The sequence below is a fragment of the Lagopus leucura genome, unplaced genomic scaffold (assembly GCF_019238085.1).
Source record: "Lagopus leucura isolate 7727_CA_CO unplaced genomic scaffold, USGS_WTPT01 Super-Scaffold_100033, whole genome shotgun sequence".
NCBI classification, from domain to species: Eukaryota; Metazoa; Chordata; class Aves; order Galliformes; family Phasianidae; genus Lagopus; species Lagopus leucura.
Window position 1 is genome coordinate 6,081,367 of NW_024962282.1, and position 27,771 is coordinate 6,109,137.

The 27,771-nt window shown below is 46.2% G+C and overlaps 3 protein-coding genes across 7 annotated transcripts in view; 2 read left to right on the forward strand and 1 right to left on the reverse strand.

Moving 5' to 3' along the window:
* Nucleotides 1-5,706, forward strand: part of CEND1 (cell cycle exit and neuronal differentiation 1) — a 12,869-nt gene extending 7,163 nt beyond the window's left edge. The window contains exon 2 of the mRNA XM_042882018.1: nucleotides 1,585-5,706. Coding sequence (XP_042737952.1) covers nucleotides 1,769-2,161 — 393 coding nt within the window. The 5' untranslated portion in view covers nucleotides 1,585-1,768 and the 3' untranslated portion in view covers nucleotides 2,162-5,706. The remainder of the gene's footprint in view (nucleotides 1-1,584) is intronic.
* The window catches only part of NLRP3 (NLR family pyrin domain containing 3), a 26,553-nt gene extending 14,129 nt beyond the window's left edge, over nucleotides 1-12,424 (reverse strand). For both annotated transcript variants that reach the window (XM_042881975.1, XM_042881974.1), the window contains exon 1: nucleotides 12,342-12,424. The gene's annotated coding sequence lies outside the window, so the exon portion shown is untranslated. The remainder of the gene's footprint in view (nucleotides 1-12,341) is intronic.
* Nucleotides 12,265-21,644, forward strand: GATD1 (glutamine amidotransferase class 1 domain containing 1). 4 transcript variants are annotated; one of them, XM_042882011.1, is made up of 8 exons: nucleotides 12,285-12,373; nucleotides 12,638-12,714; nucleotides 15,385-15,490; nucleotides 15,917-16,024; nucleotides 18,753-18,847; nucleotides 19,458-19,551; nucleotides 20,173-20,284; nucleotides 20,720-21,644. In XM_042882011.1, the coding sequence occupies exons 1-8, from the start codon at nucleotides 12,316-12,318 to the stop codon at nucleotides 20,721-20,723; spliced, it is 654 nt and encodes a 217-aa protein (XP_042737945.1). In that variant the 5' UTR covers nucleotides 12,285-12,315; the 3' UTR covers nucleotides 20,724-21,644. The 4 variants fall into 4 exon arrangements, with proteins under 4 accessions (XP_042737942.1, XP_042737945.1, XP_042737943.1 ...); XM_042882009.1 differs by having other exon boundaries at nucleotides 20,794-21,644; XM_042882010.1 differs by having other exon boundaries at nucleotides 20,797-21,644.
* The last annotated feature ends 6,127 nt before the right edge of the window (nucleotides 21,645-27,771 follow it).

Sequence of the window (27,771 nt, forward strand, 5' to 3'; positions counted from 1 at the left end):
TTCTGCCTAGGCAGAAATTTAGAACCCATCACCTGTTAGCCTGGTTCCCAGAAGAGGCAACAGTGTGAAGCAGTGATGCAACCCTGGCACCCTCTCCTTGTCCACCATTAAAGGAGAAATCTGTCCTCTGAGCTATTATGGAAGCAATGTCTATCTGGAGAGGTTTTTGATGAGCTTCTCTATTTCTAAACCCAGACAGTGACTGAGCTCATATTTCACTTAGCAGGCATAGAGCCCTTGGCAGCACCTGTATAACCAAGATGTTGTAATCGCAATATAATCAAAAGAGTAAGGCAAAAGCAAACAAGGATCACAAAAGAGAATAAGTAGAAGAGCTTACCCTTGGGTTGAGCTCACTAGAAGATACCAAAAGAGGAGGATCTCCAGAAGAGATCCTTCCCCTCTGGTAGCCAGCTCTTAAATAGGTCCAGGAGGGGTGGAGCCTGGCTCCACCTATTCTGGCAGCACAGGTGAATTGCCTTCACCTGTGCTCCTCTGGCTGACTCAAGGCTCACCTCAGGTGATTAATCAGAGGTTCAGGCCGTGACTCAGCAGTTCCCATACAAGCACCAAAGGTCAGCTGGGAAGCAATGAAGCAGGTGACTCAGATCTGATGGCTTCCTCTTGTTTATTCATCATTTCCCAACTCAAACCTGATGTGGTGCTGATGGCAAGCCTCTCCTTGTCCCCTGTGCTCAGGGAGGTAGCTGGGGAGCTCCATCTCCCATCTCACCCTGCCCAGATGGCTGCCTTAGGTGAACTTGCTGAATTATCTTTAGGCTGCTTTCATCAGTTCCTTGGAAAAAAATGATTCCAGCTCATCTCTGTCAGCAGTATGGGTGATGTTTTGTAGGCAAACCTAGATAACCACTGCAAGGAGACAGGAGCCTGCCACTGAGACGTGGTGGATAGCCTGTCCCTGAAAACATTCGGGGCTGGGCTGGATGGGGCTCTGAGCATCCTGACTGAGCTGTAGATGTCCCCGTTCATTGCAAGGGAGTTGGACTAGATGACCTTTAAAGGTTCCTTCCAACACAAATGATTCACTGGAGTCCATACACCACGCTGCAGCAGCTGAGGTTCTGGCCCTTACCTTGCCTTACAGTAGCTTTGATAATTGAGAACCTAAACCATTTATTATCTCTATGTGGATGGAGATATCACACATTACATTAACCATTTCCTAAACTTCAGATGGGATAGTTCTACAAAACAAAAAGGGCAAGGGTGAGTTATGGTCAGGGACGAGCTGTTGATCTTCTTTCCCACGGAACAACTTGTTCTCCCTTTACCCAGGAGGAAGGCATCAAGGAATTAAAATTTGGTTGGACATGAGTACATCTTGCCACAGATAAAGGACACTGCATACAGCTAGGGATTTATCCTGTAAATGGAGTGTAGCTGCAGCAGACTTCAGTGAAGGTTGGTGTGATGTATTTGGTGTTCTCTCAAGTGCAGGCACTACAGTAGATACTTTGACTACAGCTCACAGCTCTCACAGTTTTGTTCTCCTCTTCAGGCGGGATGCCAGTAGCTCGTTCTATCTTCTTCACCCAGCTCTCATCGCTTTCCTTTCTCTTCCAGGTGCTGTATCATGTCCAGGTAGGACACCACCAGCGTGAACATCATCCCAAGGCGATCATCCCCAGGCACTGAGCTGTCCTGCTCTTGTGGCTCCTATTTCACTCAGGAGCAAGGAAAAGGCAAAGAAGACCTAGGACTGCCTCCCTTGTGCTTGGCGTCCAGACCACCTGCAGCACTCACAGGGATGGATTCCAAGGGTAACATCCGAAGTGGAAACAAACCCGATGCCAAGGCCCCCAGCTCTGGAAAGCCAGAAAAGTCCAGCCCTGGGGCTGCAACGAACGCAGACAAGAAGGATACCCCCAAAGAACAGCCTAATCCTGCCACTGCTCCCAAGAAGGCGGGCAGCGATGCTGCTGTTGTGAACAACCACAGCAACCTGAAACCCAGTGCAGCTGCCACGGAGACACAAGAGGCCACTGGCCAGTCCCCTGACTCTGACCACAAGGGAAATGGCTCCGAGGAGTCACCGGGCAGCATCTTCGACAACATGAAGCCCTTGATCATCGTTGGAGGAATGGCGGTGGCGGCGCTGGCGGTGATTGTGGGAGTGGCGTTCCTCGCCCGGAAAAAATGAAGACCGAGACAGGGTGGGCTGAGAAACCCAGCCTGGCTGTACAGCTCCTTTTGAGACAAATGCATGCACACAAATTCTATACATATCTATATAGAGAGAGCGAGCTAGATAGGTCAATGTCAAACACCAACTGCAACTCCAAGGGTCTTGTTCAAGACCACTGTGCCAGTTTGACCCGATGTGGGTAACTCCATGCACTCAGTGTGTTCTTTTCATGTAATATACCTTGGCTTATACCACTGTGTATAGATTACAGCTTCTCCTGATTGGTGTAAATGACGGTGTCCCCTCCCCTCCCCTGCTGTCCTCCCTGGGAGCCACCCCCACTTCTCCTGCAGTCCCCTGTTTTCAAGTCCAAAGTGTTCTTCATCCCATCCAGAGTCCCTGCTTTGTGTTTTGGTTTTTCTGTTCAGTTTGTTTTGAGCGAAGAGATGGAGCCTAGTGAGAAGACCCAGTTCACTTGTCCCTATGTGTGGGGCAAAGTGTGGTTTCTTTGTGTTAATTTCTTGGGGCTTTGGATAAGTCTGTTCAGCTGGTATTTTTCCACTGAAGCTATGGCCTTTCTGTACATGAGAAGGTAGGGAAAAAGGGAAACACAGGCTGGTTTCAGGGGTGGACAGGAGCTGGGACCCCATGAAAAATAACACTGACCTGCATCATGCCAGGCAAACCCTGATCAAGGTCACTGGAAAGATCCATCTGTCCTAGAGTGATTCCTCGCCTCTGACAGTAGCAGGGATTTGTGACTCCTCCACATCTTGGAAATGGAAACAAATTCCCAGCACTGGGGAGCAGCCTGGTTTTACTGGTGAGTACCTCAGGTCTAAAGCCAGACCTTCTAAGAAGGAAAAGGAAGGCAGGCAATGAGAGGATTCGGGGCCGTGGCAGATGCCCTTCCCTGACACCAAGAAGTGGGTCACTTTATCTTGCACTGTCTTTTTCACTTGGGTCAGAGCTCAGATGATGTCAGAGATTAGATGAGGTCAGACCACAGACTCCCTGGAGCTCAAAGAAGTTGCAGCCAATGGGGTTTTTGAGTGATACTTAGAAAGACCACGAGATGGTGAGGTGAGTTCAGTAGAAATCAGTTGAAGAGCCATTGTGATGTGTTTTTGAGCCTAGATGTGCACATTCAGTGTGTACTAGGCCAGAGAAAGGCATGTGTTCCCTGGGTGCTGTCTTTGCAGTACCAGCTTCCGGCAGAATTACTAGATAGGATGGCAGATGTGTATGACCCTGGTAATTCTCTTGGCTCATGTCTCCTTAATTTACCTCCAAATTTGTTTGGCTGAACGCATACAGCTTCTTCAGACAAAAAGCCTTTTCAATATAGCATGGCCACTCCTATGGTCACCCTCTTTTCCCCAAGGCTCATGAAATATTCCCAAGGCACAGAACCTCTGGGAGTATCAGATGCTGTCTTCTGATGAATGACAGGCTGCTTTCAGCATGAGTTTAATGTCTACCTCTACCTTCACCAGGACAGAGAGGAGATGTATATGTTGAGTTCACAGTGGTTTTGGAAAGAGTGCTAACAGCCCAGGAGAAATCCTGGTGGTTCAAAGCACTCCTTCCTTGTATTGTGGATATGTCTTCAAGCAGCAGTGTGTCACAGCCTGGAGAATTTTGGGGGATTGAACAGAAGGGTCTGTGGCTGGGTGCCTCATCACTTCTGTCTAAAGAATGGATTTCCCCTCATCCTGCTTTGCAGTTCAGTCATTCACTTTTGGAGGGGGGGGGAAAGGGTGAAGTAAGGGTAAAAACAGCAGAGGAGTATGAATTGGGAAAGTAGAGATGTGAGGCACAAAGTAACTCAGAAGCAGTCCTAGCACAGAACCTTTGCAGAAACTGTAGCAGGGCTTTGCAAGAGGATGCAATGGGGCTGTTGCATCTCCCTGCCTGCATCTCATCCAAGAGCTTGGGGTGATGCAGAGCACCCAGACTTTGGCAGTGCCCTTGGCATGTCCTTATGTGCAAGCCAGAAGCAAAAGGCGGCGCAGTCCAGCCAGGAACCTCATCTATGTTACTGCCCACTGGGTACAGAGTAACATATCCAAACCAGTGGTGTTTGGATACAGGGATGGATATTCCTGTGCTCTGCTTCCTTTCGAAAAAAGCTTTTGGCTGTACGGACTCTTCTTGTACCGCTTATGAGGAAGGGAAGTTGGCCACCCCTGTTCTGATTCATGTTTTACCAAAGCAGGGTTGGTGATTTTCAGACTAATGCCTCTATTTTCAACTCCTGCCTTTAAGAGATGTTCCCACCAGTCCTGTCTTCTCCTGACATGGGATATTTTTAGCAGTGTGTGACACTACAGATGCAGCATTTATCTACTCTGCACTGATCAGCATAGATCGATGCGGGGGAGAGGGGGGAAATGCCTGCCTCATTTGAGTATCTTATTATTTTATTTCTGAAGTGTTTTCATTTTCTGTGCTTAAAGTTTGGCAACAGAAAAAGGAAAAACAATTCTCAGCCAACGTGGGCCTTAACCATTCCTGTTTGCATCTGACTCCTCCTTGCCCTTAGGGCATGTGTGTGAAAGGCCAGTAACCCCATCCAGAAACACCCCACAGGGGCGGTGCCGGGACAGCAGCTCATGTTCTGGGTACAAAACCACATGCAGCCCTCCCCAGGCAGGGACTGTAATTGTCCTGTCCATAAGAGATCTTCTGCTTACTGCCATAACTTAACACTGCTGTCCAGACCTATCATCTGGAGCCCCCCTCTTTGGTTCGATTTGAGAAACACCTCTTTACGTGTGCATGTGAGTGTGTCTGTACCACCACCCTGCCTTGAAGAATATTCTGTGTTCGTCTGTATATTTACATATCTATACAACCGCAGTAAAGTCACATTCCTTGTAGGGAAAACCAAAACAAAATCTGGAGGTGACACTTCATTTGCTCCCCTGCATTCTCACAGAGTGTTCATGGTGTCTTTTTTGTGCCATGCATCACACCACGCAGCACCCACGTTTCTTTGGTCCTGGTTTCTGCTCAGTGCAAAGAATGTATGGCTGGTGAACTGCTGAATGTATCATATGCCCATTTTGCTAAAAGCTCAAAACTACTGTTCCTCTCCCTGGATAGTCGTGTGGGCTACTCGCTTGAAGTTAAGGTACTTTTAGACTATATTGAACTGTATGGACTGTGTAGCACTTGTCAAAGTGTGGGTCTAGCGTTGGCTTGAGTCAGGCAGATGAAGCGTAGATGCCACACGAGCTCCCAGTGCTGGGACCACGCACTTGCAAGTGACCTCCTCTTAGCAAACACCTCCCGTTCTGCCTTAACGTGCCCGGCTGTGCGGTGGTTTCATTCTGAGTGAAAATGTCCAGTGAGAAGTAGGCTGAGGAGAGCAAATTCCTCTCTCTCAGCATCGAAGCGAGATTGAACTCAAAGCTGTCAAGAAGCCGAAGGCTTAAATGACTGAACTCGCTGTGCTAAATAAATAGTTGTCTTTTCTCGTACTGAGCACATGCTGTTATTTGCTTGATGTTATTCTTTGTGTGGCGTTTGTGACATGAAGTCCTTCTAGTGATATCTCCATGGGGAGAATGAACTAATGGTTAAAACTAATAAGGTTCTGCACTTGGGTTTTGAAGAGATCTAGATTGCTAGTTTACTCTTTTGATAAAGTCTAAATTAGAAGTTTGACTTCACAGACTTTGCAGCATATCACTAAAAGTATAGATTCAATTACTGTACCCGATCCATAAGTTTTGGTTGGATTCAAAGAAGTTATATACTCTCTTGGGCAACTTTTTAGAAGGTTTTTGATGCTTCTATCTTTCAGAAAGATGGAAGAGGTTACAGGTCTGCTTTCACTTTCCGCTGGCTTAATAGGCTGTGGTAAGTCCTGCTACCCCCCAGCAGCTTTGCAGCAGGATGCAAACAAACCTGTGAAGAAAAGGATAACATAGCAGCACTTTCAGGATGACAAGCACTGCACAGATGCTTGCCCTGGGGCACTTCCCAGCCCCACTTGGTTTAGTGACAAATTGAAAATGGATTGGTGTCTTTGTAGGATCAAAGGTTAGCAGCTGAGCCACAGGCTGCTGGAAACAAAGGGGATTTTTCCATCAATTTCACATGCTGTGATCAGGCATTGGGGTCTTACTGGCACCAGGGACATGACAGCGGGTCACTGGAAGATTCAAAGGCATTTCAGTGTCATGTTTGCACAAAATTGGCAAAAAAGCTTCTTATTCCTCTGCTGAGTATAAGGGAAGTGTTTATCTGCACAACCATGCCTACATGGACAGTGATATTTGCCAATAGCCATCAGAATAACTTTAAAAACCAACAAACAAAAAAACTCTCTGGTGAGAGATGATTCCTGCTTAAAATTCCCCTCCTTTCTTGGAAATGCCATGAGGGTTCAGAAATCTGCCTTGTTCTAACTATTCTTAGAACTGGTTGAAAATAGCAATCCTGAAGATTTGTGAGAAAGAAAATGTTCTTCAAGAAACAAACCAAACAATGGAGGCAATGAAAAGAGTACCTGAAGAGTGAAATTCCAGGAATTGCAATCAGTTCTGCAGAGAGCTTTGGGTCAGTGTTGCTGAGGAGGGGTGAGAACCAGGTCAGAGCAAAAAGCATGGCATCGTTATTTCAGCACCTTTTAATTTTTATACCCTATCCACTTCTTTGGGGCCAGGGCACGCTGTCCCACCCACATACGTCAGGATGCAAGCTGTGTGCTACAAAGAAATCAGAAGAGGGCAACGTGAGCAGTGTCTGCCTCATTTAGTGGATTAAATATTGCTGCTCTTGTTACAGCCCGTAATCTATCCCAAAGTGCTTCATGTACTACAGTAACCATTTTTGGCATTTATTTGTCCATTGTCTCCTGCTTCCATTTCAACTGGAAATGAGTACTATTGCAAAGTTTATCTTTCTGAAGTGTTGATCATTAATGAGAAGCTATTTTTAAGTGCGAGGAACATAGAATAAGGTTAGTAAGGTTAACGCCAGCCTTAGCTGTCAAAAACAGGATAGAGAGTGCTTAATCTAAGTCCATCCTACCAAATGCAGCTGTCCAGAACATAGCTGCCATTCAGCTAGACTATGATAGCTTGAATTTAGCAGCCCAGATGATGATACAAGGTGCTGCTGAGGGGACAGCAATTTATCTGAGTCACTGGCTTAGGAGCATGCCACACGTGCCATTCAGCTCTGTTCCAACATAATTTTTTAGCCTTTTATTGCTTCTTGCATTATTTAGCTCAGATCACATTACCTCGATTGGCCCTGAGGAGTTAAACCTGTTGAGTAAAGGATTCTTCATGATGAAGACTTTCTTCCTTTTAGTTCATCACTCCAGCCATGTGACCTACTTTCCTTTTAAAAGCCTGGATTCTTAGGTTGGTCACACTAGGCTTTCATGGCTCCATTGGTTTCTAGAAATTTGGTTCATTGCTTGTTCTTTACTGCTGCTTCACTTACTGAACTGTATTCCCAGGCAACTCTGCAGATGTGACCTCTCCACAGAGAGGCAGAAGCCCTGCCCCAGTGCAGAGGCAGATTTTGGGCAGCCTCACCTAACAGATACAGCCAAAGTTCAGCCTCTCTGCACCTAGAGGGAATGCAGAGACTGTGTGGTGCAGTGGGAAATACCAAGTATTCATTTATCCCGGTTGCTAAAGCTGTGGGGTTTGAAATGCAAGATGCTTGCCTGCCACAGGAGCTCAGTAGAGAAGAAAACCGTTGCTGGAAGGTCACATTCTTGTCCTTACTCAGAGAAAAGCTGTATGGCTGCAAGCTCTTCCTGGGACTGGAGACCCAGGAGCTGCCTGCCAGTTGGATGTGAGGGTATTCAGGCTATTGGAGAGATGCTAATGCAGCGTATGCAAACACTACACCTGGCTGAAGCTAGGAATGCTCTGGTACTCTACATATTGGAGCACCAGAAATACAGGCAGAGAGCTGGCTCTCAGCTGAAGTCAAGGTTCTGCATTTTTGCTGGCCTTGCAGAGTCAGACCATATGTAGGTAATGCACTGCAGCCCTCATCCTCTACAAGCTGCAGGACTGAGGACACAGAAGACTGCAGGAATGTTTCTGTTTGACTGGGCTGCTCGAGTTTTATGAAGTTACACGAGACGGCGGGACCTGGAAAATTCACATCATTCAACAAAACCATACTAAAAAGCTAGCACTCAGTGCATGCAGAAAAGATCACAGTAATTGGTTTTCAAATGCATGAGTTTGGCTCTACCCCGCACTCTCATTCTGCTGGCTGCTTTGTAAAGACTTGATCTCTTCCAACCAAAATGATTCCAAGTGTTTGCTCTGTTTGGACACTGACAAGCAGTGTGTAGGGAGACACATTCTCTGCTCCTGGAGGCTGTGCTCTTCGGATTAAATAGATCTTTTTTGCTGAAAAATATAATTTGGATTAAATAGGATTTAGACCAGCAGCATTGGGCTATGTTACTCTTGCTCTCATTATTTTTTTCCAGTTGTTACCAGCTTGAAATTCCCAGACTACTCCATTCTAGTTTTTAATTTCTCATAATGCAAATCTGCAGTGCAGGATCCGAAGAATAAAGTTATTGTTTCCTTCTGTCCATGCATGATGATGCTCCAGTACCAAAACTCCCAGCAGGAAGAGAGGACTCTTTAATCAACCCCGCAACCGTAAAGACCTGCATTGTATCCCTGGTTTTGCCTCATCAGCTTCAAGCAGCCAAGTTTCTGGGACAATGTGATAAGAACAAGGTGCCATACAGTTTGTTTCAAAAACAGCAACAACAAATGAATCATTTGGCTTTATCCAGTTTTGAGCAGCCCTTCTTCAGCCTGATGCCTTTTTCTGAGTCACTGGTTATAACCCTTTCAGTCCAAATCTTTAAAAGGTGTAACCTCAATTCTCCAGTACAAACCAGCTTCCTTCTAGTAGTAGGTGCAGGTTGCTTATAAACTTGTAGAGAAACTAAAATTGTAGAAAGGGAACTCGAAGGTCCGATTACAGGGGATTTCTTTTCTTCTTTTCAGTTTGCTTTTATTCTGTTACTTCGCAGGGACTGACTCAAAGCCCCTGGAAGTCAGATGGGAAGCTGAACCACTAGCAGCAGGGAAATGCCTGCTGTGACATCCGTGGGTTTTGCATCAGCCCCTGGATGCGTTTTCCAGTTGATAATAATTTTCAGAGTGACATTTTGTCACTCTGCAGACCTGCTTGTCACTTACACATATTTACTTGTGTTCAACATACAGGTTTGGGTTGATTTTTATTTATTTATTTTTTTTAATTTCAGAAACAGTATGCTGCTAGATACATTTCCTGGAGGGAAATGGACACCTACCTACACACAAAGCTATAGAGCTAATTTATACCTTGTTGAATTTATAACCTTGTCTATGCTTCTATGGACACTTTGTATGGGCTGCAGCTCAAATCCTAAAATAGTCAAGAATTTTTCCTTTCCCATATAGTATTCTATTTACTTTGACTTAAAAAAAAAAAAAAAAAGCGTATAAATGCAATAATGCAGGTAGACTAGAAATACTAGATTGAAAATTAAAGTAGTTTAGCTTGTCCCGTTGTGACTGACAGTGTTGTACGACACCCAACGCTGTATCCTAACATTTACCAGGCTTTCTACATAGCTGAATCTAGTATTAGCTTTGAAAACCCATTGTATGAGTGGTGGGTGGATGGGCTGGAAATGTGTACTCTCTACACACTGTATGTTACTCACATTAGAAGCTGTATGGCCACTCCATATGCTGTGAAACTGTAAATGATTCCCAATACACCTGTAACTCTTACAAGGATTGTGAGAAATAAACTATATATAGAGATATATATACAGATATAGATATATTGTATAATTCCTCCTGTGAGCATCTTTGTTTATGCGGGTACGCGAGTGAAAATACCTCCCTTCCTCTCACTCCTCAGTCACGGTCATGTTTTCTGAAGGCAAGGATCAGAGATCCCAGTAAGAACCATAGCAAAATGAAATCCCTGCCCAGAATAAACTCCAGCCTACCTGAGGAAAACAGGCCAAGGAAGATTATTATTATTATTATTCCCAGATAGGGGATGAACTGTAGAATAGCTGAATGACTTATCCAGAGCCATCCAGGCAACACCTTCTGATCCCAGAGATCCCCGTTCTGCTGGCTGGTTTGTCTGAATCGGAATCCTGTCTCTGGGGAACTGGGATGGGCAGATGCCTGCTCTTCCAGCTAGTGAGTGTGAAGCTTAATGTTCCTTGAGCCAGTGGGGAAGGGGTGAGCATCTGGAAGGGTAGAAACCTCTCCTGCCCTCCATGGGCTGCTCAAAAGCACTGATGCAGGGGGAAATGCATCTTCCTTCCAGAGAGAGGCCCTTGTAGCAGAAATGGGTGTGCAGACATGATATCATCCTTCCTGTCTTTCCTTTACCTTTATCCTTCCTTATTAAAAAAAAATTTAAATGCATGTAAAGCAAGGCTATGTTTGCAACTATCCTAAGCTACAAACTGCTCTTCCCCTCTCTTTTCATTTCTAGCCATCATTCAGCCCAAAAGGACATGATACAAAATCACCGCACTCCTGAGAAATGCTGTGGTTATGTTGTACCACACCAGATTCAAAGAGGAAGCACTCAGCCAACTCAACACAACTGCAACATCCAGGCTTTACTAAAGCAAACTGAGAGAAGTAGCAAATATTTTTTATCATCCTTGTGATTCTACAGCAGTGCTAGCTGCTTGCTAACCTCCCACATTCAGCAGAGTCCTCACTGCAAGAGAAATGAACAGAAGAGCTTTTACAAAACCTCTCTGCATGTGCAAAGCAGAGACACTGGCACTGGAAGATCGAGAGTTGAGGTCACCCTATAATTTAATTTCTAAGGAATTGGGGCTCTCATACGCTTCTTCTTTTTTTTTTTTTCTTTCTGTATGTTCTCACCTTAAATCACTGCCAGGTGCACTCATGCTTTATATTTTTGGGCAGTCTAGGGAGGATAGGAAGAGCTGGTGGAGCAGAACTTGACACAATGGTTTGCTTTCTGCTCTTGCATTTACAAAATAAATTAAAATGGATTCACAGGTAAGGAAGTAGGACTACAAATCCAAAGCTCAGTACCACAAGGACTGAAGCTGCTGGAGGAGCACCACGTTCCCTGCAAGGTGGATACAGAGAATAAGGCAGTTTGTTTGGAGTTTAATCATTTTCTGGGAGCTCAGATTGAAAAGACAGGAGTGTCCAGGCGCCTCCATGTGTAACACAGTTGTGGGTTTGGAACACTTCTTGAGAAAAAACGAGGTTGGCAGACAGACAGCATGAGGTATGAGCTGCCTTTCCTATAGGAAACCAGGCTGGAAATCAGGTCCCTTCCAAAAATCGCACAGAAGTAGCAGCAGAATTGTCTTCTTTTCATTTTATAACCTATCATTTTGTGACAGTTTCTTCGTAACACACTCACAACCATCAAGACGCAGACCAATGAAATTAACAGAGATGGAAAACGCAAATCCAGGGTTTACAGAAACCATACCACCATGTAACCAAGAGCAGCAATGCCTGCAATAAATGTTATCCTTGAGGAACGTTACTAAAATCCCAGACTGAACACAGAGAAGACGAATCAGAAGACACGTGAAGGACGGGATGGGAAGGACACTTTCTGGGAGGTTTGGATGGGTTTATTAATCTCACGACATAGGGCTCCACTGAGAGGCTCTGGTTCAGATGAAGAGGGATTTGGGGAGAAAGGTGGAAACCCAACACAGCAGCCACTGGTCTGGGCGCTGAATATTAGGCGATACATTGACATTACACTGTTTTTTCGTTCGCAACATGCTATCGCTGGCATAGGGAGGTCGTCGGTGCAAGCACTCAGCGTTTCAGCCCAACAGATTTGAAGAGGGCGGGATATAAAACCGGCATAAAAAGCCAAATATCAACATAAAATCCGATGAGGAAAGACAGAGCCTACGGAAGGGTACCTGAGCACGGCGGCCACTACACATCAAGGCGCATGCGGATGGGGTAGCACCGACGGGTTTAAAGGAAGGCAGCGCAGAGCAACCTATCATGGCGGCTGCCCTCAGTTTTCCCGCCCAAGGGTCGCGGCGCGCGGCTCTCCGCCTGCCCCGAGTGCGCATGCGCGGCTGCATGAGGCGCCGGCTCCGCGCACCACCGCCCGTCCCTGCCATGTCGGAGCGGCTCGGCAAACCCACCTGCCTCCTCGTTGCCAGCGCTGCCGCCGCGGGTGAGCCGCTCTGGGGGCAGCCCCGAGTCGCCCAACGCTCTCCACCCTCCCTCCCGGCCCGGCTGTGCGAGTTGCTCCGGCCCCTTTTCCTGTCAGACCGGCTCCTCCCCTCCGCGGTGCGCGGCCCTATGGTGTTCGTGTGGTCCCGCTTCCCGCGCGGGGCCTTGAATTAACATTCTGACGATCTCCTGAGCTTTTAAATGACCTGAGGTAGGTAAAATCCCGGCTGGCGGTACAATGCAGCTGTTGGGCTCTGTTTTCCAGGGGTGTCAGCCCAGTCCTTCCTGCAGTGTTTCACGCTGAGCAGCTCTGCCTTCAACCTGCAAGTTGCCACTCCCGGGGTGAGTAAGAACTGGAATTGTGATTTCAGGCTAAATCCCTGGTATGTGTGAGCTTACTGTCTGCATGCACCCTGGGAGAGCTGCGGGTGCAATTTGGGCAGTATGGTGTTGCCCATCAGGTTGTATCAGCATGCATGCTGCCAGTATGGCTTGCAAGGGATGAGGTAAAGAGAGGCAGGGCCCAAGGAGCCTGCCACTCTGTTATATGAGGTGCGGGGAAGGTCCTGCTGAGATGGACCAGTTGTAAAACTGGGTACTGTGTAAGGTAGAGGAGCAGGAGAGGCACCTGAAGCCTGTCTGCTGCTTGGTGGCAGCAGGGAGGGGGCCAGAGGCTGGCACTGTTCCCTCTCTGCTGCTGCAGCAGAGTCTGGTAGAGTTGGAACAGTGGGCAGTGGCTTTCTTAAGATGATTGACTGGTGGGGACCCATGGGTGCCACTGCCTGGACAGGTGCTAGCAAGCGCCTCTCTTCCCCAGCAGCTGTTTCCTGCATGAGCTGGGTGCTTGCACTGCTCCTCAGGTGGCTCTTGTTCAGATATCACCCTGCAGAGCAGGGGCAGCCATAGAATCATAGGCCTGCTATGTGCAGGGCTGCCAACCACCAGACCAGGCTGCACAGAGCCACATCCAGCCTGGCCTTGAATGCTTCCAGGGTTGGGCATGCACAACCTCCTTGGGCAACCTGTTCCAATGTGTAAATGTCTGTGTCTCATTGCTTCAGGCCAGCTGTTCACTTGAAGTATTCAAGCAGTTGTGGATAATCTCTCTTGAAGCATGGGTAGCAGTAGAAAAGTAACTAAAAAAAAATACAAAGGAAAAGAGTTAGTTGTTCTCGGTTTGAGACTGAGACAGCAAGACACAGGAACAAAGATGAACAGACAACCATGTTGCTAGAGACAAACATGGTTATTAAATAAGTCTATCAGTCAGATTAATCCTACAGTTTAGGCTGACTAAAACAAGATGTGTTGGAAATAGTTAAAATAAATAGACTCATCATATCCTGATTTACTTTTCTTTCTATTCCTTGAGTTCAAACTTGGATAGAAGCCAAACTTATTTTATCCATATTTATACTACTCAGCAATGCCACCTCTAAAATACCTTGAAACAGCCAGAGAAAGAAGTGAAGATCAGAACATCTGCTGTCATTCTCATCTCCTCTATTACTGCTTATTTTATTGGAACCTTCATCCCTTCTGCCAGAATATGGTGGGAGTTGGTTTGTGAATTGAGCAACTGGTGTACCTTTCTATGAGCTTCTTTCTCTACCAGAAATCAGTTTCCCAAGCAACATTAACAAAAGCAAATAGCAATATTTTCTCAGTTTGTCACCATGTTTTGCAGATGCTCCTTGACTTCAGTAGCACAGTTCTGCAAGGAAATAGCTGTGTATGTGAGTGCTCAGCAGTCTCCCAAAGACTGCTTTGTAGGTCCAACCAGAAAAAGACACTACATCCATTTTGCTGATGGCATAAACAGGAGATGTTTATGATTCCTGTGCTTTTACTTGAAAACATCAGGATGTGAGCTAACAAAATCAGCTACATGCTTTGTGCCTTCTAAATCACACCCTTCTCTATAAGATCATGCGCTTAATCTGTAAAGGCAAAGTTTGATGTAGAGATGTTGTCTAGATGCAAGATTTGAGTGTATCCTGAGTTTGAAGGTATCGCTAAATTGGAGGAGCTGTTGACTGTCTCAAGGGTAGAAAAGCCTTGCAGAGGGATCTTTGACAAATGTGAGGGCTGGGCAGTAACTGAGCGTGTCAAGTTAAGAGCAGGTGCCAAATTCTGCACCTGAGCTGCAGCAATCCAGGACATACATAGAGTCCTGGGGACAAGAGGCAGGAGAGCAGCCCCATAGAAAGGGATCTGGAGGTTCTTGCTGATGGCAACCTGAAGCTGAGTCAGCAGTGTTCCCTGGCAGCCCAAGGGGCCAAACCATACCCTGAGGTGATGCATCAGGCCCAGCACTGCCAGCTAGGCAAGGGAAGAGATTATCCTGCTCTTTGTTGGTGTGGTTTCACCTCGAACCCTGTGTGACATAGACAGTGGTATGGAGTGTACTTTCAGCACTTTGCTGATGGCACTGAGCTGTGTGGTGCAACTGATACAATGAAAGGAAGCAGTGCCATCCAGAGGGACAGGTTGTATCCTGGGCTGCATCAACAGAGGGGTGGCCAGCAGGGCAAGAGTGTTGTTTGTCCTCCTCTGCTTTGCCCTTGTTAGGCCCCATCTGGATTTCTGTGTGCAGATCTGGGGCCCCCAGCACAAGGGAAATGTGGAGTTGTAGCAGATCCAGAAGAGGCTATGAGCATGCTCAGAGGGCTGGAACACCTCTCCAATGAGGAAAGTTTGAGGGAGAGCTGAGCTTCTTCAGTCTGGAGAAGGGAAGGCTCTAGGGAGACCTTATTGCAGCACAGGTAGGTAGTGATAGGACAAGGGGGAAGATTTTAAAGTAAAAGGGGAGATTTTGTAAAGTAAAAGATTAGATGTGGAGAAGAAATTCTTTGCTCAGAGTATGGTGAGGCACTGGCACAGGCTGCCAGAAGAAGCTGGAGGTGCCTATTCCTGAAGCATCTCGAAATCTCCCGTGCTTGTCCTTCAGGAAATGTAGTAGAAACCTGTGTGCTGATGCTAACTGTAGCTTGCAAACCTTTTTTCCACTAGGGCAAGTCGATTGATTTTGTGGATGTGAATGAGAGCAACATGCGCTGGATACAGGACTTCCGTATGAAGTCATATGCAAGCCCTGCCAAGCTGGAGTCAATTGATGGTAAGGTGTCACTTCCATTTATCAGGGAAACAGATTCTTCTTCGTGTTGTGCTTTTAGAGAAGAAGGGTACAGAAAAGGCATGAAAGCTTTTGTTTTAAGTGGAAGCCATAGCAACCGCGTTTATCTTCCTTCTTACTACTATGTCATATTTTAGCAAAATGCTTATTAAGAAAATTACTATCTGAAGTAGCAGACAGAGCTTTTAAGCTTTGTCTATGTAAGAAACATCTCATTAAAAATGTGTCCTAGGACAAAGAACTCCTACCTCCTCTTCTATTCCACATAGATCATTCAGTTTCCTTAGTTCTTTCAGTCTATGAAGCTTTTGAACAACTTATACACTGTTGTCTGAAGTTTATTGAATCTGAAATGAATTTATGGTCAGGTGGTTTTTTAGTTAAGTTACTTTTTTTCCTCTATACTAGGTGCTAGATACCATGCACTGCTGATTCCAAACTGCCCAGGGGCTACGACTGATCTTGCAAACAGTGGGTACCTGGCAAAGATATTGCAGCACTTCTGCACAGAGAACAGTAAGTGAACATCGTCTCATAGGGAAGTCCTAATTCCCTGGCATGTACTGGAAATGTAATACAGCACAGAAGAAGCAGTCTAGGGGTTTCTAGAATGTGTGGAAGATAATTTAATGATGCAGTTGATAAGAGAGCATACCGGGGAGGTGCCTCATAGATGTGATGTTCACAAACAGGGAAGGACTGCTGGGAGATGCAGAGGTTAGGAACTGTCTTGAGCAGTGCAACCATGAGATGTTAGATTTTCTTGGTGAAGTCAGGAGGGAAACTCAGCAAAACTGCTGCCTTGGACTTCTGGAGGGGCAGACTTTGAATTGTTCAGGACACTGGGGGGGAGAGGAGGGAGTCTCTTGGGATTCAGTCCTGAAAGTTAAAAGGGGTCCAAGAAGGTTGGTCACTCTTAACAAAGGAAGTGTTAAAGGCACAGGAGCAGGATGTCCCCTGTGCCACAAGATGAGCTGGTGGGGAAGAAGGCTGATGTGGATGAAAAGGGAACTGAAGCTCCAGGAGCAGAAGTCTGACCTCCTGTGGAAGAAGAGATGGGCAACCTGGGGAGAGTACAAAGAAATTGTTAGGATATGCAGGGAGAAAATTAGAAAGGCAGAAGCCCAGCTTGAACTCAACAAGGTCACTGTAATAAAGGGCAACAAAAACTTAAATGAATATATTAGCAATAAGAGGAGGGCTAACGAGAATCTTCATCCTTTAGTAGGTGCAGCAGGGAACGTGACTGCTGAAGATAAGGAAAATGCTGGGGTTCTCAGTGCTTTCTCTACATCTGCCTTTAAAAGTCAGATCAGTTATTCTCAGGGTACTCTACCCCCTAACCTGGAAGTGTGGGATGGGCAGCAGAATAATTGTTTCCACCTGAATCATGGGGGGGTTTAAAGACCTACTGTCCCACCTGGACTGCTGCAAGTTCATGGATTGAGATGGGATCCATCTGAGGGTGCCGAGGGAGCTGGTGAAGTTGATTGCTAAGCTGCTTTCCACCATCTATCAGCATTCCTGGAGAGGTCTTGGGGGTTTGAATGCTTGCCAACATGACTCCCATCTACAGGAAGGCTTGTATGGAGGATCTAGGAAACTACAGGCCTGTCTGCCTGACCTCAGTGCCAGGAGAGGTTATGGAGCAGATCATCTTGAATGAGATCCCACAGCATGTGTGGGACAGCCAGGAGATCAGGCCCAGTCAGCATGAGTATATGAAAGGCAGGTCCTGCTTGACCAATACGGTCTCCTATGAGTGGGTGAACTGCCTTGTTGATGTGGGCTACCTAGAATTTGGCAAAGCCTTTGACTCTGTCTCCCACAGTGTTCTCCTGGAAAAGCTGGCAGCCCATGGTTTGGACAAGTGCACTCTTTGCTGGGTAAAGAACTGGCTGGATGACTGGGCCCGGAGGGCAGATGTTATGGAATGAAGTCCTACTGGCAACTGGGCATGAGTGGTGTTCCCCAGGGGTCAGTACAGGGACTCATCCTGTTTAATGTTTATTGATGATCTGGATGAGGGAATTGAGGTGTGCTGTCAGTAAGTTTATAGATGACTTGAAACTGGGAGGAAATATTAATCTTGAGAGGAGGAAGGCCCTTCAGAGGGATCTGGACAGGCTGGATTGCTGGGCTGAGGATGATGGGATGAAGTTCAACAAGACCAAGTGCCAGGTCCTGCACTTTGGTCACAACAGTTGCAGGCAATGCTATACGTGTGGGGCAGAGTGGCTGGAAGAAACTGACCAACACCCCCAGGTCTGTGTTTGGCTGAACATGAGTCAGCAGTGTGTCCAGGTAGCCAAGAAGACCAGTGACATCCTGGCTTGTGTCAAAAATAGTGCAGCCAGCAGGAGCGGGGGGATGATGGTATTTCCTGTACTCAGCTCTGATAAAGCCACATCTTGACTACTGTATTCAGTGTTGGGCCCCTCACTACAAGAAAGACATTGAGGTGCTGGAGAGAAGGGCAGCAAGGCTGGTGAGGGGTCTGGAGCACAAGTGTTATGGGGAGTGGCTGAGGGAGCTGGGATTGTTTCTTCTGGAGAAGAAGAGGGTCAGGGAATACCTTACCATCCTCCTGAAAGGAGGCTGTGTGGAAGCTGGGGGTCTGCCTTTTCTCCCTGGTAACCATAAATAGATGAGAGGGGATGACCTCAGGTTGCACCGGGGAGGTTCAGGTTGGCTGTTTGGAAAAAAATTCTTCTCCAAAAGAGTGGTCAGGAATTGGAATGGGCTGCCCAGGAAGATGATTCAAGAAATGTGTAGATGTGGAACTAAAGAACATGGTTTAGTGGATGACATTGGAGTGGGTGGATGGTTGGACTAGATGATCTTGGAGGTCTTTTCCAACCTTAATGATTTTATGATAATTAGATACTTTGCTAAACGAGATAGTCTTGCATGAATACTAAGTAGTAGGACTGTTACCTGAAGAATGCTTACATGGTAGTTCTGGAGTGTTGCAGCATTCAGAATTGTAAAGAGGTGGCTTTAACTCTGGGGGGTATCTTCACTTAAATAGTACCTTCTTTGTTCAAATAAATAATTTTGTGCAAATATTTTTTTGTGAGGAGATTCTCAGATACAGAAATGCTTTTCTCCTGGTTGATAGGATTCAAGGTTCAAAGCCAAATATGGGATATACCAGACTAGTCATTAAAGCCCCAGCAGACTGGTATTTTTGGCAGTTTGAAGATGCTTACAGTTTCTTAAATGTGCTTTGATCTTTCTCTAGAGCCTATCTGTGCTGTTGGACATGGTGTTGCAGCTTTGTGTTGTGCCACCAATGAGGATAAAACCTGGGTATTTCAGGGATACAGCCTGACAGGGGTAGGTTGAGCTTTCATCTCGCTTCCTGGGATTTTTTTGTTATCCTTTTACAAGGATCTTATCTGGGGCCCTGTGGCTTGAGATGGTGATGCCATCTTATGCTAGAACTTATTCTAGAACTTTCTACACACAAATCCATCAGCTTGGTGTGCTTAATTTACATTCAAGGAGCTGTTATTAGAAGGGGGCCCAACACCACTCATGAGGGGATTGTTTCACTTCTCCTCACACACTGGGAGTGCTTTATTTCTCATATACATTCAGGACATGAATGTATTAGTGTGTTAGTCCTTGGAAAGCTTCAGAACTGAGGGTGGGGAGAACTGTGGGTATGATATCTGTTAAAGATGCTGCTTACCTGTTCTAGTTGAGTAAGAAGTGTTTGAATATCGAATGCATGGGGCAGATCTTCCTATGGTGTCATTCTTTCCTTTGTTGCAGGAGGATTTTCAGTTTGCTACCTGAGGAAAGTCCGTAGAAGCTGTCTGTAGTCGCTTAGTTTTCTGCTTTGTTTCACTTTCATGGTAGTAGGAACAGAAAATATATATTACAGAGTTATGCCCACCTTTTATTTCTACAAAAGCAAGACAATTACTTTTTTCTTTTTCAGCCCTCTGTGTATGAACTAATAAGGCAGCCTAATTTTGCCAGTTTGCCCATTATTGTGGAAGACTTTGTGAAAGATTCTGGAGCTACGTTTAGCGGTACGTCACTCTTGTTGACCAGCACTTTGTTTTGTGGCTGTGTTGAAAATAAACATTTGCATGCCCATTTGATGCAGGAGAGTTTCCACTGCTGTGCAGATCTGCAGTCCATGCCTGCAGGGGAATGTCTGTGTGTAGGCAGTGTTCTGTAGCTGTTTCTTTGCTGCGTGGCAGGGAGCGTATGCTCTGCTGGGAGAGGTTAAGTGCATGAGGATTTGGGGCTTTTTTTCAAGCAGAACATGTTGCCTTGTTGAGAAATGGAGGCAGTATATTAAATGCTTTTGGTTACTCTCGTCAGTTATCCTCTAGCTCTGAATAAAACATGTGATGATCAATCTCATTTTTTCAGTATTAGTCATTTCGTTGTTTATTATTAGCTAAATGTGGAAGCTTACCATTCAAGGGACCAGTCCTTCTGTCCTTTTAGAGAAGGGCTTTCTAGTGAAGCTGTTGCAGGACGGGGTGCTCATGATCATCCCTGTCTGTTGGGGCTATAGATTCACTGAGCAAATCTCCCTGGTCTCAGTAGTTACCTTCTGCATTAGTTTTATGAGGTGAAACACTGAAACTGAAGCAGTGTCCACTAACACACCTGTTGTTTTTTTTTCCTCCTATATGCAGCCAGCCAACCAGATTCTGTACACGTTGTGCTGGACAGGCACTTGGTGACAGGACAGAATGAAAATTCCACCCTTCCAGCTGTCCAGAATCTTCTTATTCTTTGCAATGTCAGGTGAGGCAATATGGGAGGTGAGGACTAGGAACAGATAATGTCAAAGGATCTTTAGCTCCAGGAGTCTTGCCCCCAGACGTGTTCTTCCTTATTTAGCTGCTGTAGTGCATATTGTCTGTGCTTGGATCTGTCTTTCAGACTGATAAGTCTTTTGTTAAAAAGGCATTTGTGTAAAGTGAGTAGGGAAGTGCAGACTTAGTCATCAAGACTGGTGGAGTGGAGCAGTAGGCTTTTCTAAATAGTTCTGTTAAGCAAAATTTCTCTTGTGTGGTTTTTATTTGTGCTTTCCCAGGTTAGCATTTAGCTATATGTTAGGATTCTGGGAATTAACAGACTTAATTTCTTTGCTAATAGCTTGGCCGTTTGACCTGTCTCTTTCATCTTGTCAGATAGAGGATTGCTTTTAAATAACCACAAAAATCTTCTTTTGTTCAGGTGAATGTGTGTTAGAAGTCCTTTCCTGGATGTGGACTAACAGGTGATGTCATGTTTGGATGTGTTTCATTCAGCAGGAAATAAAGGAGAAGGTCTCTTTGCAAATAGGATGGACGAAGAGCCAGCAGGCTAAGGACTCACTTGACTTTTAACTGGATAAAACGTGTTTAAATTTCTATCCTGGACTATGAAGTGACTGTGATGTTGAAGTGGCAGTATTAGGTTCTCTGTATACAGAATGGAGGAATGTTGTGGGTAAGAGAATTTGGAAGTGCATCATGCTTCAAAGCAATTATGAAACCACCTTGTTTGTTACTGCATCTTCACTGCTCTCCAGACCCTTACCTTACAGTGATAACTGGTGGTACCAGCAACTTACCTGTTTAAAACAAAGAACAAAAAATCAGTGGCTATGAATATTGTTCATTGAGGATGAAGACAGTGTTCTTGGCTGACATCATACCAATCATCATTTCTAGTTCAAACACAAGAATCTTCACACGGATGTGTCCTTTCAGAGGTGTTCTTAACCTTCCTTCCTTTTTCAGTTACTGTCTGAATTCAGAATGCATCTGTGACACTTCAGTATGCTTGGAACAGGATGGAAAATGCTGAGCTGTGTGCAATAAAGCAGGATCAGTTGTCTGAAGATGTTTCACTGTGGTGCTGCTGCTGGCATGACGTGCCCTTGTTTTCCTCTTGCATGTTCACATGAATGGTCTACAGTTTAAAATTATCTTTAAATTGCCTTCTGTTTGGTTAGCTGCTGTGCTTTGTGGTGTTTGTGTCACCATTGTTGTTTCTCTCTGGCAAGTATGTTGCAATTGTCTTGCTGAAATCTTATGGACAAAAGAAAAGACGTAGTGGATAGCATGGATCAGTCTTGTGAAGAACTGTAAGATAAAATCTGACTTTCTGCGTATCAGATGGAACTGTATTGTTGTTGTTTTTTTTTTTGTTTTTTTTAACACTTTCACCTTTGGTTTAAATCCTCATTTCTGACAAGCTTGTGTAGAGATTTGTTAGTTTCTGTCACCATCAGGACATACTTTCCATCTGGATTTCTAGCAGACTGTCTGCTGAAATGACGTAGAAGGCTTTTTGTGCTTGTGCTGCAGTAGCATTTGTAGTTAGGGTCATTTTGTTTTGGATGTTGTGTGGCTACAGCAAGGATGCTCTGTCCTTAAAAGCTTTAAATACAAAAGATGAGTCTTCCCACCCCAGGCCCCATTGACTTTCTGAGCTTCTATGTAGGGAACGTGGGCTGTACTTGGGTATTTCACATCCTGGAGGAGATGAGTGGCTCCTGTGATGAAAGAGTTCTGGATCTAAACACTGACTGCAACTGCAAAGCAAAATCTTCTTTCTGAAAGTACTTGAGAGGCTACAAGCCTGTCATTTTTCAAACTTTGCTTCCATGCAACTTTGTCTAAATAATTAGACCTCCTGTTTCCTGTCTGTGCATCCACTCACGAGGACCTGGTGTCGGCACCGACCACACACAGCCTCTGGGACACCTGCGGTGCGACAGTGTGGTGGTATGGGGATGCACAAGCTCAGTTCCTTCAACCTTTCTGTTTAGGAGAGGTGCTCCAGCCCTCTGATCATCTTATCAGCCCTCATCTGCACCCACTCCGAGAAGTTGACTTGTTATTAGACAAGACCAATTCATTTTTTATTACTTTATTTTATTATTTTCCATCCTGGCTGGCGTCACAGCCCCTTCCTGATCCCTGCCTTGGCTGGCTGGCTGGAGTCGCGGCCCCTGCCTGCCTGCCTTGGCTGGCTGGCTGGAGTCGCGGCCCCTGCCTGCCTGCCTTGGCTGGCTGGCTGGAGTCGTGGCCCCTGCCTGCCTGCCTTGGCTGGCTGGCTGGTCTCGTGGTCCCTGCTTGGGTCGGCTGGAGTCGTGGTCCCTGCTTTTGTCAGCTGCAGTCGTGGTCCGTGCTTGTGTCGGCTGGAGTCCCGGCCCCTGCCTGCCTGCCTTGGCTGGCTGGCTGGAGTCGCGGCCCCTGCCTGCCTGCCTTGGCTGGCTGGCTGGAGTCGTGGCCCCTGCCTGCCTGCCTTGGCTGGCTGGCTGGTCTCGTGGTCCCTGCTTGGGTCGGCTGGAGTCGTGGTCCCTGCTTTTGTCAGCTGCAGTCGTGGTCCGTGCTTGTGTCGGCTGGTCTCGTGGTGCCTGCCTGTCTGCCTTGGCTATCTGGCTCGCTGGAGTCCAGGCCCCTGCCTGCCTTGGCTGGCTGCCTGGCTGGCATTGGGGTCCCTGCTTGCGTCAGCTGGAGTCGTCATCCCTGCCTGCCTGCCTTGGCTGCCTGGCTGGAGTTGTGGCCCCTGCCTGCCTTGGCTGCCTGGCTGGCTGGAGTCGTGGCCCCTGCTTGGGTCGGCTGGAGTCGTGGTCCGTGCGTGCTTGCCTTGGCTGCCTGACTGAAGTTGTGGTCCCTGCTTGCGTTGGCTGGAGTCGAGGCCCCCTCCTACCTACCTTGGATGGCTGGCTGGAGTCGTGGTCCCTGATTGCGTCCGCTGGAATCGTGGCCCCTGCCTGCCTTTATTGGCTGGCTGCCTTGCATCACAGCTGGTGTTCTGTTGCCAGGTTTCCCATATTTAGTGCTTTTGTCAGGGAGGTGGCTCATGGCATCATAAAGCCTTGGCTATGCATGCCTTAGAATGTCCCTTGACATCTAAAACATGGCTGCACTGGAGGACTGGGTGACTTGTCCTGACAGTTGCCCTATGTGTCACCACTGGGATTCTGCAGGGCTCCATTTTAAGGCCATTTCTCTATCTTGTTTTTAATGTTGATTCCAATAAAGATCTGTTAGTTGTATCAATCAATTTGTGGATGATGCTAAGCTGGGAGGAGTTTAGACCTCCTTGAGGATAAAGAGGCCTTGCCTTGAGATCTGGACAAAATGAGGGTGTTCCCATCTGCACGAAGAAGGGCGAGCGCTGGGTTCTGCACCTGGGATGGGGTGCCCTGGCTCTGTGTGCAGACATCAGGGGGGAAGTTCTGGAGCGCAGCCTGGCAAAAAGGGATCTGGTTTGACGGCCAATGGAATCTGAGCCGGCAGTGCGCCTGGCAGTCAGAAGGCTCAACCGTACCCTGGGCTGCGTCAGGCCCAGCACTGCCAGGCCAGGGAAGTGGCTGTCCCGCTCTGCTCTGTGCTGTGCGGCCTCGCCTCCAGCGCTGGGTGCAGCTTGGGCTGCCACTCCATGAGATGCTAGGCGAGAGTGTCCAAAGGAGGGCTCCAGAGCTGGAGAAGTTTACATCACTGATCCTCCAGACGAACCTTCCCAGGAACGCACACTCTGTATAGAGGTGTAGAGATGTATATTTTGTCAGACACACCGCAAGAATATCCTGCACGAGAGCAAACCAGACAACAAGTGATGGCCTGCCCGAGGAAGCGCCTGAAGAGACATGGGAAGGCCTGGCATCATCCCCCAGTGCTCTTTGTTCAACGAAGACTTTAAAGAAAGTCGCCACATCAACAGGACAAGGAGAGCACCGAGACATCTTGGAAACAACAGGATGGCTGCTGACTGACACCAGGTAACAAATAACTTCACAAGTCAATAGCAAATGTCAACCTTCTGAGAAGGTTGTGCACCTGGAGTACCCAGCCAGTGGGGAAACAGGGGAGGGGGGAGGCAAGGGGGAGCAAACAGGGTCTAAAGGCTGTCACAGCGTGTCCATAGGTGCGCTGCTGCTTGCGGGACGCCGCCATTGCAATCGCGAATCAATTCTGCTTTATCAGAGATCCCGTCCTGACAAGATGACTTGGATATTTCCAACAAGACCATTCCCCCTTGTCCAAGCACTGCGACCCTCATAATCAGCCATTCCCCTCCTCTTTATACGCTCCCTTCAAGTACTGCAAGGCCCTGCAGCCTTCTCTTCTCCAAGCTAAACAAGCCCAGTTCCTTCAACCTTTCTGCTTAGGAGAGGTGCTCCAGCCCTCTGATCACCTTATCGGCCCTCATCTGGACCCACTCCGAGAAGTTGACTTGTTATTAGACAAGACCAATTCATTTTTTATTTATTTATTTTATTATTTTCCATCCTGGCTGCCGTCACAGCCCTTTCCTGACCCCTGCCTGCCTGCCTTGGCTGGTTGGCTGGAGTCGAGGCCCCTGCCTGCCTTGGCGCAAAGCCTGAGCTGTTTGTAGTAGTGACAGTTATGTAGGAGGGCAATGTTAATCTCAATTTCAAGATGAGTTTTGTATTCCTGGTGGAGGGGAAACCTCTGCATGCGTCTTGATTTTTAGCAGAGGGACTTGTGCTGTTAAGTCTCTGTATTTTCTAGTATAAAATTAGCTAAATCCATATGAAAAGATTAGACTGAAATGTTAATTGCCCACAGCTCTTGAAGAGGCTGTGTGTGTGTGTGTGTGTGTGTGTGTGAGCAGCTGTAATCTTGCTATTTACTTAAGGAATGAATAATAAAAAGTGACCTATGGAATCCAGAGTTGAACATGGGATTATCTTTTTTCTTTTAACATTAATTTGCTACAATTTCCAATTTCATGCTCAACATTTTCAAAAACTTTGTGCTCTACATGGTTACATTTTAGACAAGATACAAAATCACTGAAATTAAATATTTCTTTTTTTTTTTTTTTTCCCCAGTACCTAATACATAAATTCAAATGCTGCAGCAAAAACTGTGAGATAAAATGTTTCGTTTGACCCCAAATAAAAGCTATTTTTTGCTTTTTAATTTCACTCAGGCTGCTTATTGTAAGCCTCAAACTTAATTGTCATCGTTTTAGCATGGTTATTTTTTCAGTTGTCCTAACAAAGCAGAAATTATTCGCTTGCCCACTAATATTCTGTGCTTCCAAGCTAAGCTGCCTGGACTGTCTGTTAAACAAAAAGTGCTTTTTTTCTGAAGGGGTTGCTTTTTTTTTTCCTACCACTTAATTCCCTGCTTGAGAACTACAGTGAAAATAAAAGCTTAAAATGTTGATTTAGATCCTTACTTAGCCCTGAGCGGTATCTGTTGTTGGAGACTCTATTACTCTAACGTGCTTTTCTCTTGCAGCAGTACTCAGTGACTCAGGATCTCTATGCACAGAAGCTTACAGGATCCCATGGAATGGATCAGGCCCACGTGTGTAGGGAGATGCAGCGCTGTTTCTCTTTGGAGTTTGGGACTGAAGCATAGAAAGAGCAATCTTTTCCAGCCTGGTATGCCAGCAAAATCTTGGGCACAGCTGCATTCTCTCTGCAGTTGCAGGAGTGTCTATAAATGCAGACATGGATTTGTCCCAAGGTAGCCTCTGCAATATGAGCATGGTTACTGTGCCATTCCCCACTCGCCTCAACCCAGAGAAATTCCTGCTTTGTCAGAGCATGGGGTCTCTCTCCCTGACTGTTTCAGGGGAGACTAAATCTTACCTCTGGCACTTCGACCAAGAGCACCTAGAGGTCTACTGCAGATATTTGCCCCCAGCAAAAAGAAGGTTGATTGTAGCTGTTTGTGCTGGTACTTCTGGGACTGGGGTTGCTCAGGTGAAGCCCTTCTTGTGGGGAGGTCCTGGTCACTGGGCTAAAGTGATAAAGGGAGCTATCCCTGCCCTAAGGCTTTGGAAAGACTTGCAGGAAGGCTTGCCAAAGGTGCCTGGGAAGCACTGGTTCTAGGTGAGTTTAATGATTTTTAACTCAAGCCTTAAAGTTTGCATACTTGTTCTTTGAATTTCTCCTCTGTTTTATTTCTCCCTTCTGGCTGAATGTTGAAGGTTATGTTTCAGGATTTCTAAGCTTTCCTCTATGACTGTGATAGCTAAAGGCCTTTCTTGAGAGACAGTAGGTATCTCTTATGGGTATCTCTTATGCTCAGTCTCTTAACTGAGGAAGCATAGGGCAGTTGCTAGAAGGAGTTTATGAACTGGCTTCAGACATGACTGTAGGAGAGGTGAATGAAGCTGAAAAAACAGTTCTGTAAGGAAGCCTTGTTGTTAAAGAGATGCGTAGGCTGAAGATTTATTTAGTTGCTGGGGTCTTGCTCTGTTTCAGGATGGATGTGGACTTTGGGGCTCAGCTATGTACATTAGTCACTGCAAAACACCCAGCCTGCACTGAAGACAAAAAGCCCCAGTACTGAAATGGGAAACTAGCTGCTATCAGTGCATGTAAAGGATCCTGCTCTCTCAGTTCTTGACTATGTCTGCAGTTAAGTGGAGTTAGCTTTGGCTGTTACTGGAGCACCTCTTTCCTGTCTCCCTCTGTAGCTGCAGGATCTTACTGTCTTTTGAGCAACTTTCTGAATGCCTCAGAGTTCCTGTTGAACCTTGCTACTGACTCTGGCCAGGTGCTTCCCTGATAAGTGAGCTTACAGACCTTGTAGCTCTGCTGGTGGCATGAGGATGCAGGGCACTCGCCTAATCCAGGGGCAAAAAGAGGTATTTCTTGCAGCCATGTTCCTCTTCAATCCCAAATCTCTTCAATCCTCTTTCCATCCCAAACTACTCTATGATTTTTATGACTCATTTCTACTGCTTTTAAGACTATATTTGTGGTTTGGAAATGGAATCTAGCCAAATTTAGCTGCTTGATCTTATTGTGGTTTTTTTTTTTTTTTTTTTTTTTTTTTCCCCCTCTTTCCCCAGTCCTGATCTGGTGCTCTTGTTGCTGCTGAGAGGATGAGTCAATTGTTTAGTGTTTCAGCAGAGATCAAATGTACAGCTTGTACTGCTGCTGAATCCTTTATGGGTATTTCCAAGAGATCTGTAAATGCTTATTGTGTGTCTGAAGGAACTTCAGGTTTGTTAAAGAAGGAGGAAGAAATACTTCCTTCTAGCAAATGGGAAGTAGGAAAGCAGGTAACTGGTGATTTGCAACCTCAAATTGCAGTGAGGGTAATTTGAAGCTGGGAAATAGTCTTGCTCAGACCTGCTTCAAAAGGGCACTGAATGCAGTCACAGCCTGACCTGGGAGGAAGAATGGGGCAGTATTGTTATAGCCTGGGAGTAGATATCCTGCAACTGTTGTAAAAGTAAAACCCTCCTAGCTGCCACAGTCAATCTTTTAAAAGCAGTAAATTCTATTTCTAGTCTAC

Coding starts and splice junctions, on each gene's coding strand:
- GATD1 (XM_042882008.1), top strand. CDS start 12,265: ATGCGCGGCTGCATGAGGCGCCGGCTCCGCGCACCACCGCCCGTCCCT. Junction 12,374..12,637: donor TGCCAGCGCTGCCGCCGCGG/GTGAGCCGCTCT, acceptor TCTGTTTTCCAG/GGGTGTCAGCCCAGTCCTTC. Junction 16,025..18,752: donor GCACTTCTGCACAGAGAACA/GTAAGTGAACAT, acceptor ATCTTTCTCTAG/AGCCTATCTGTGCTGTTGGA.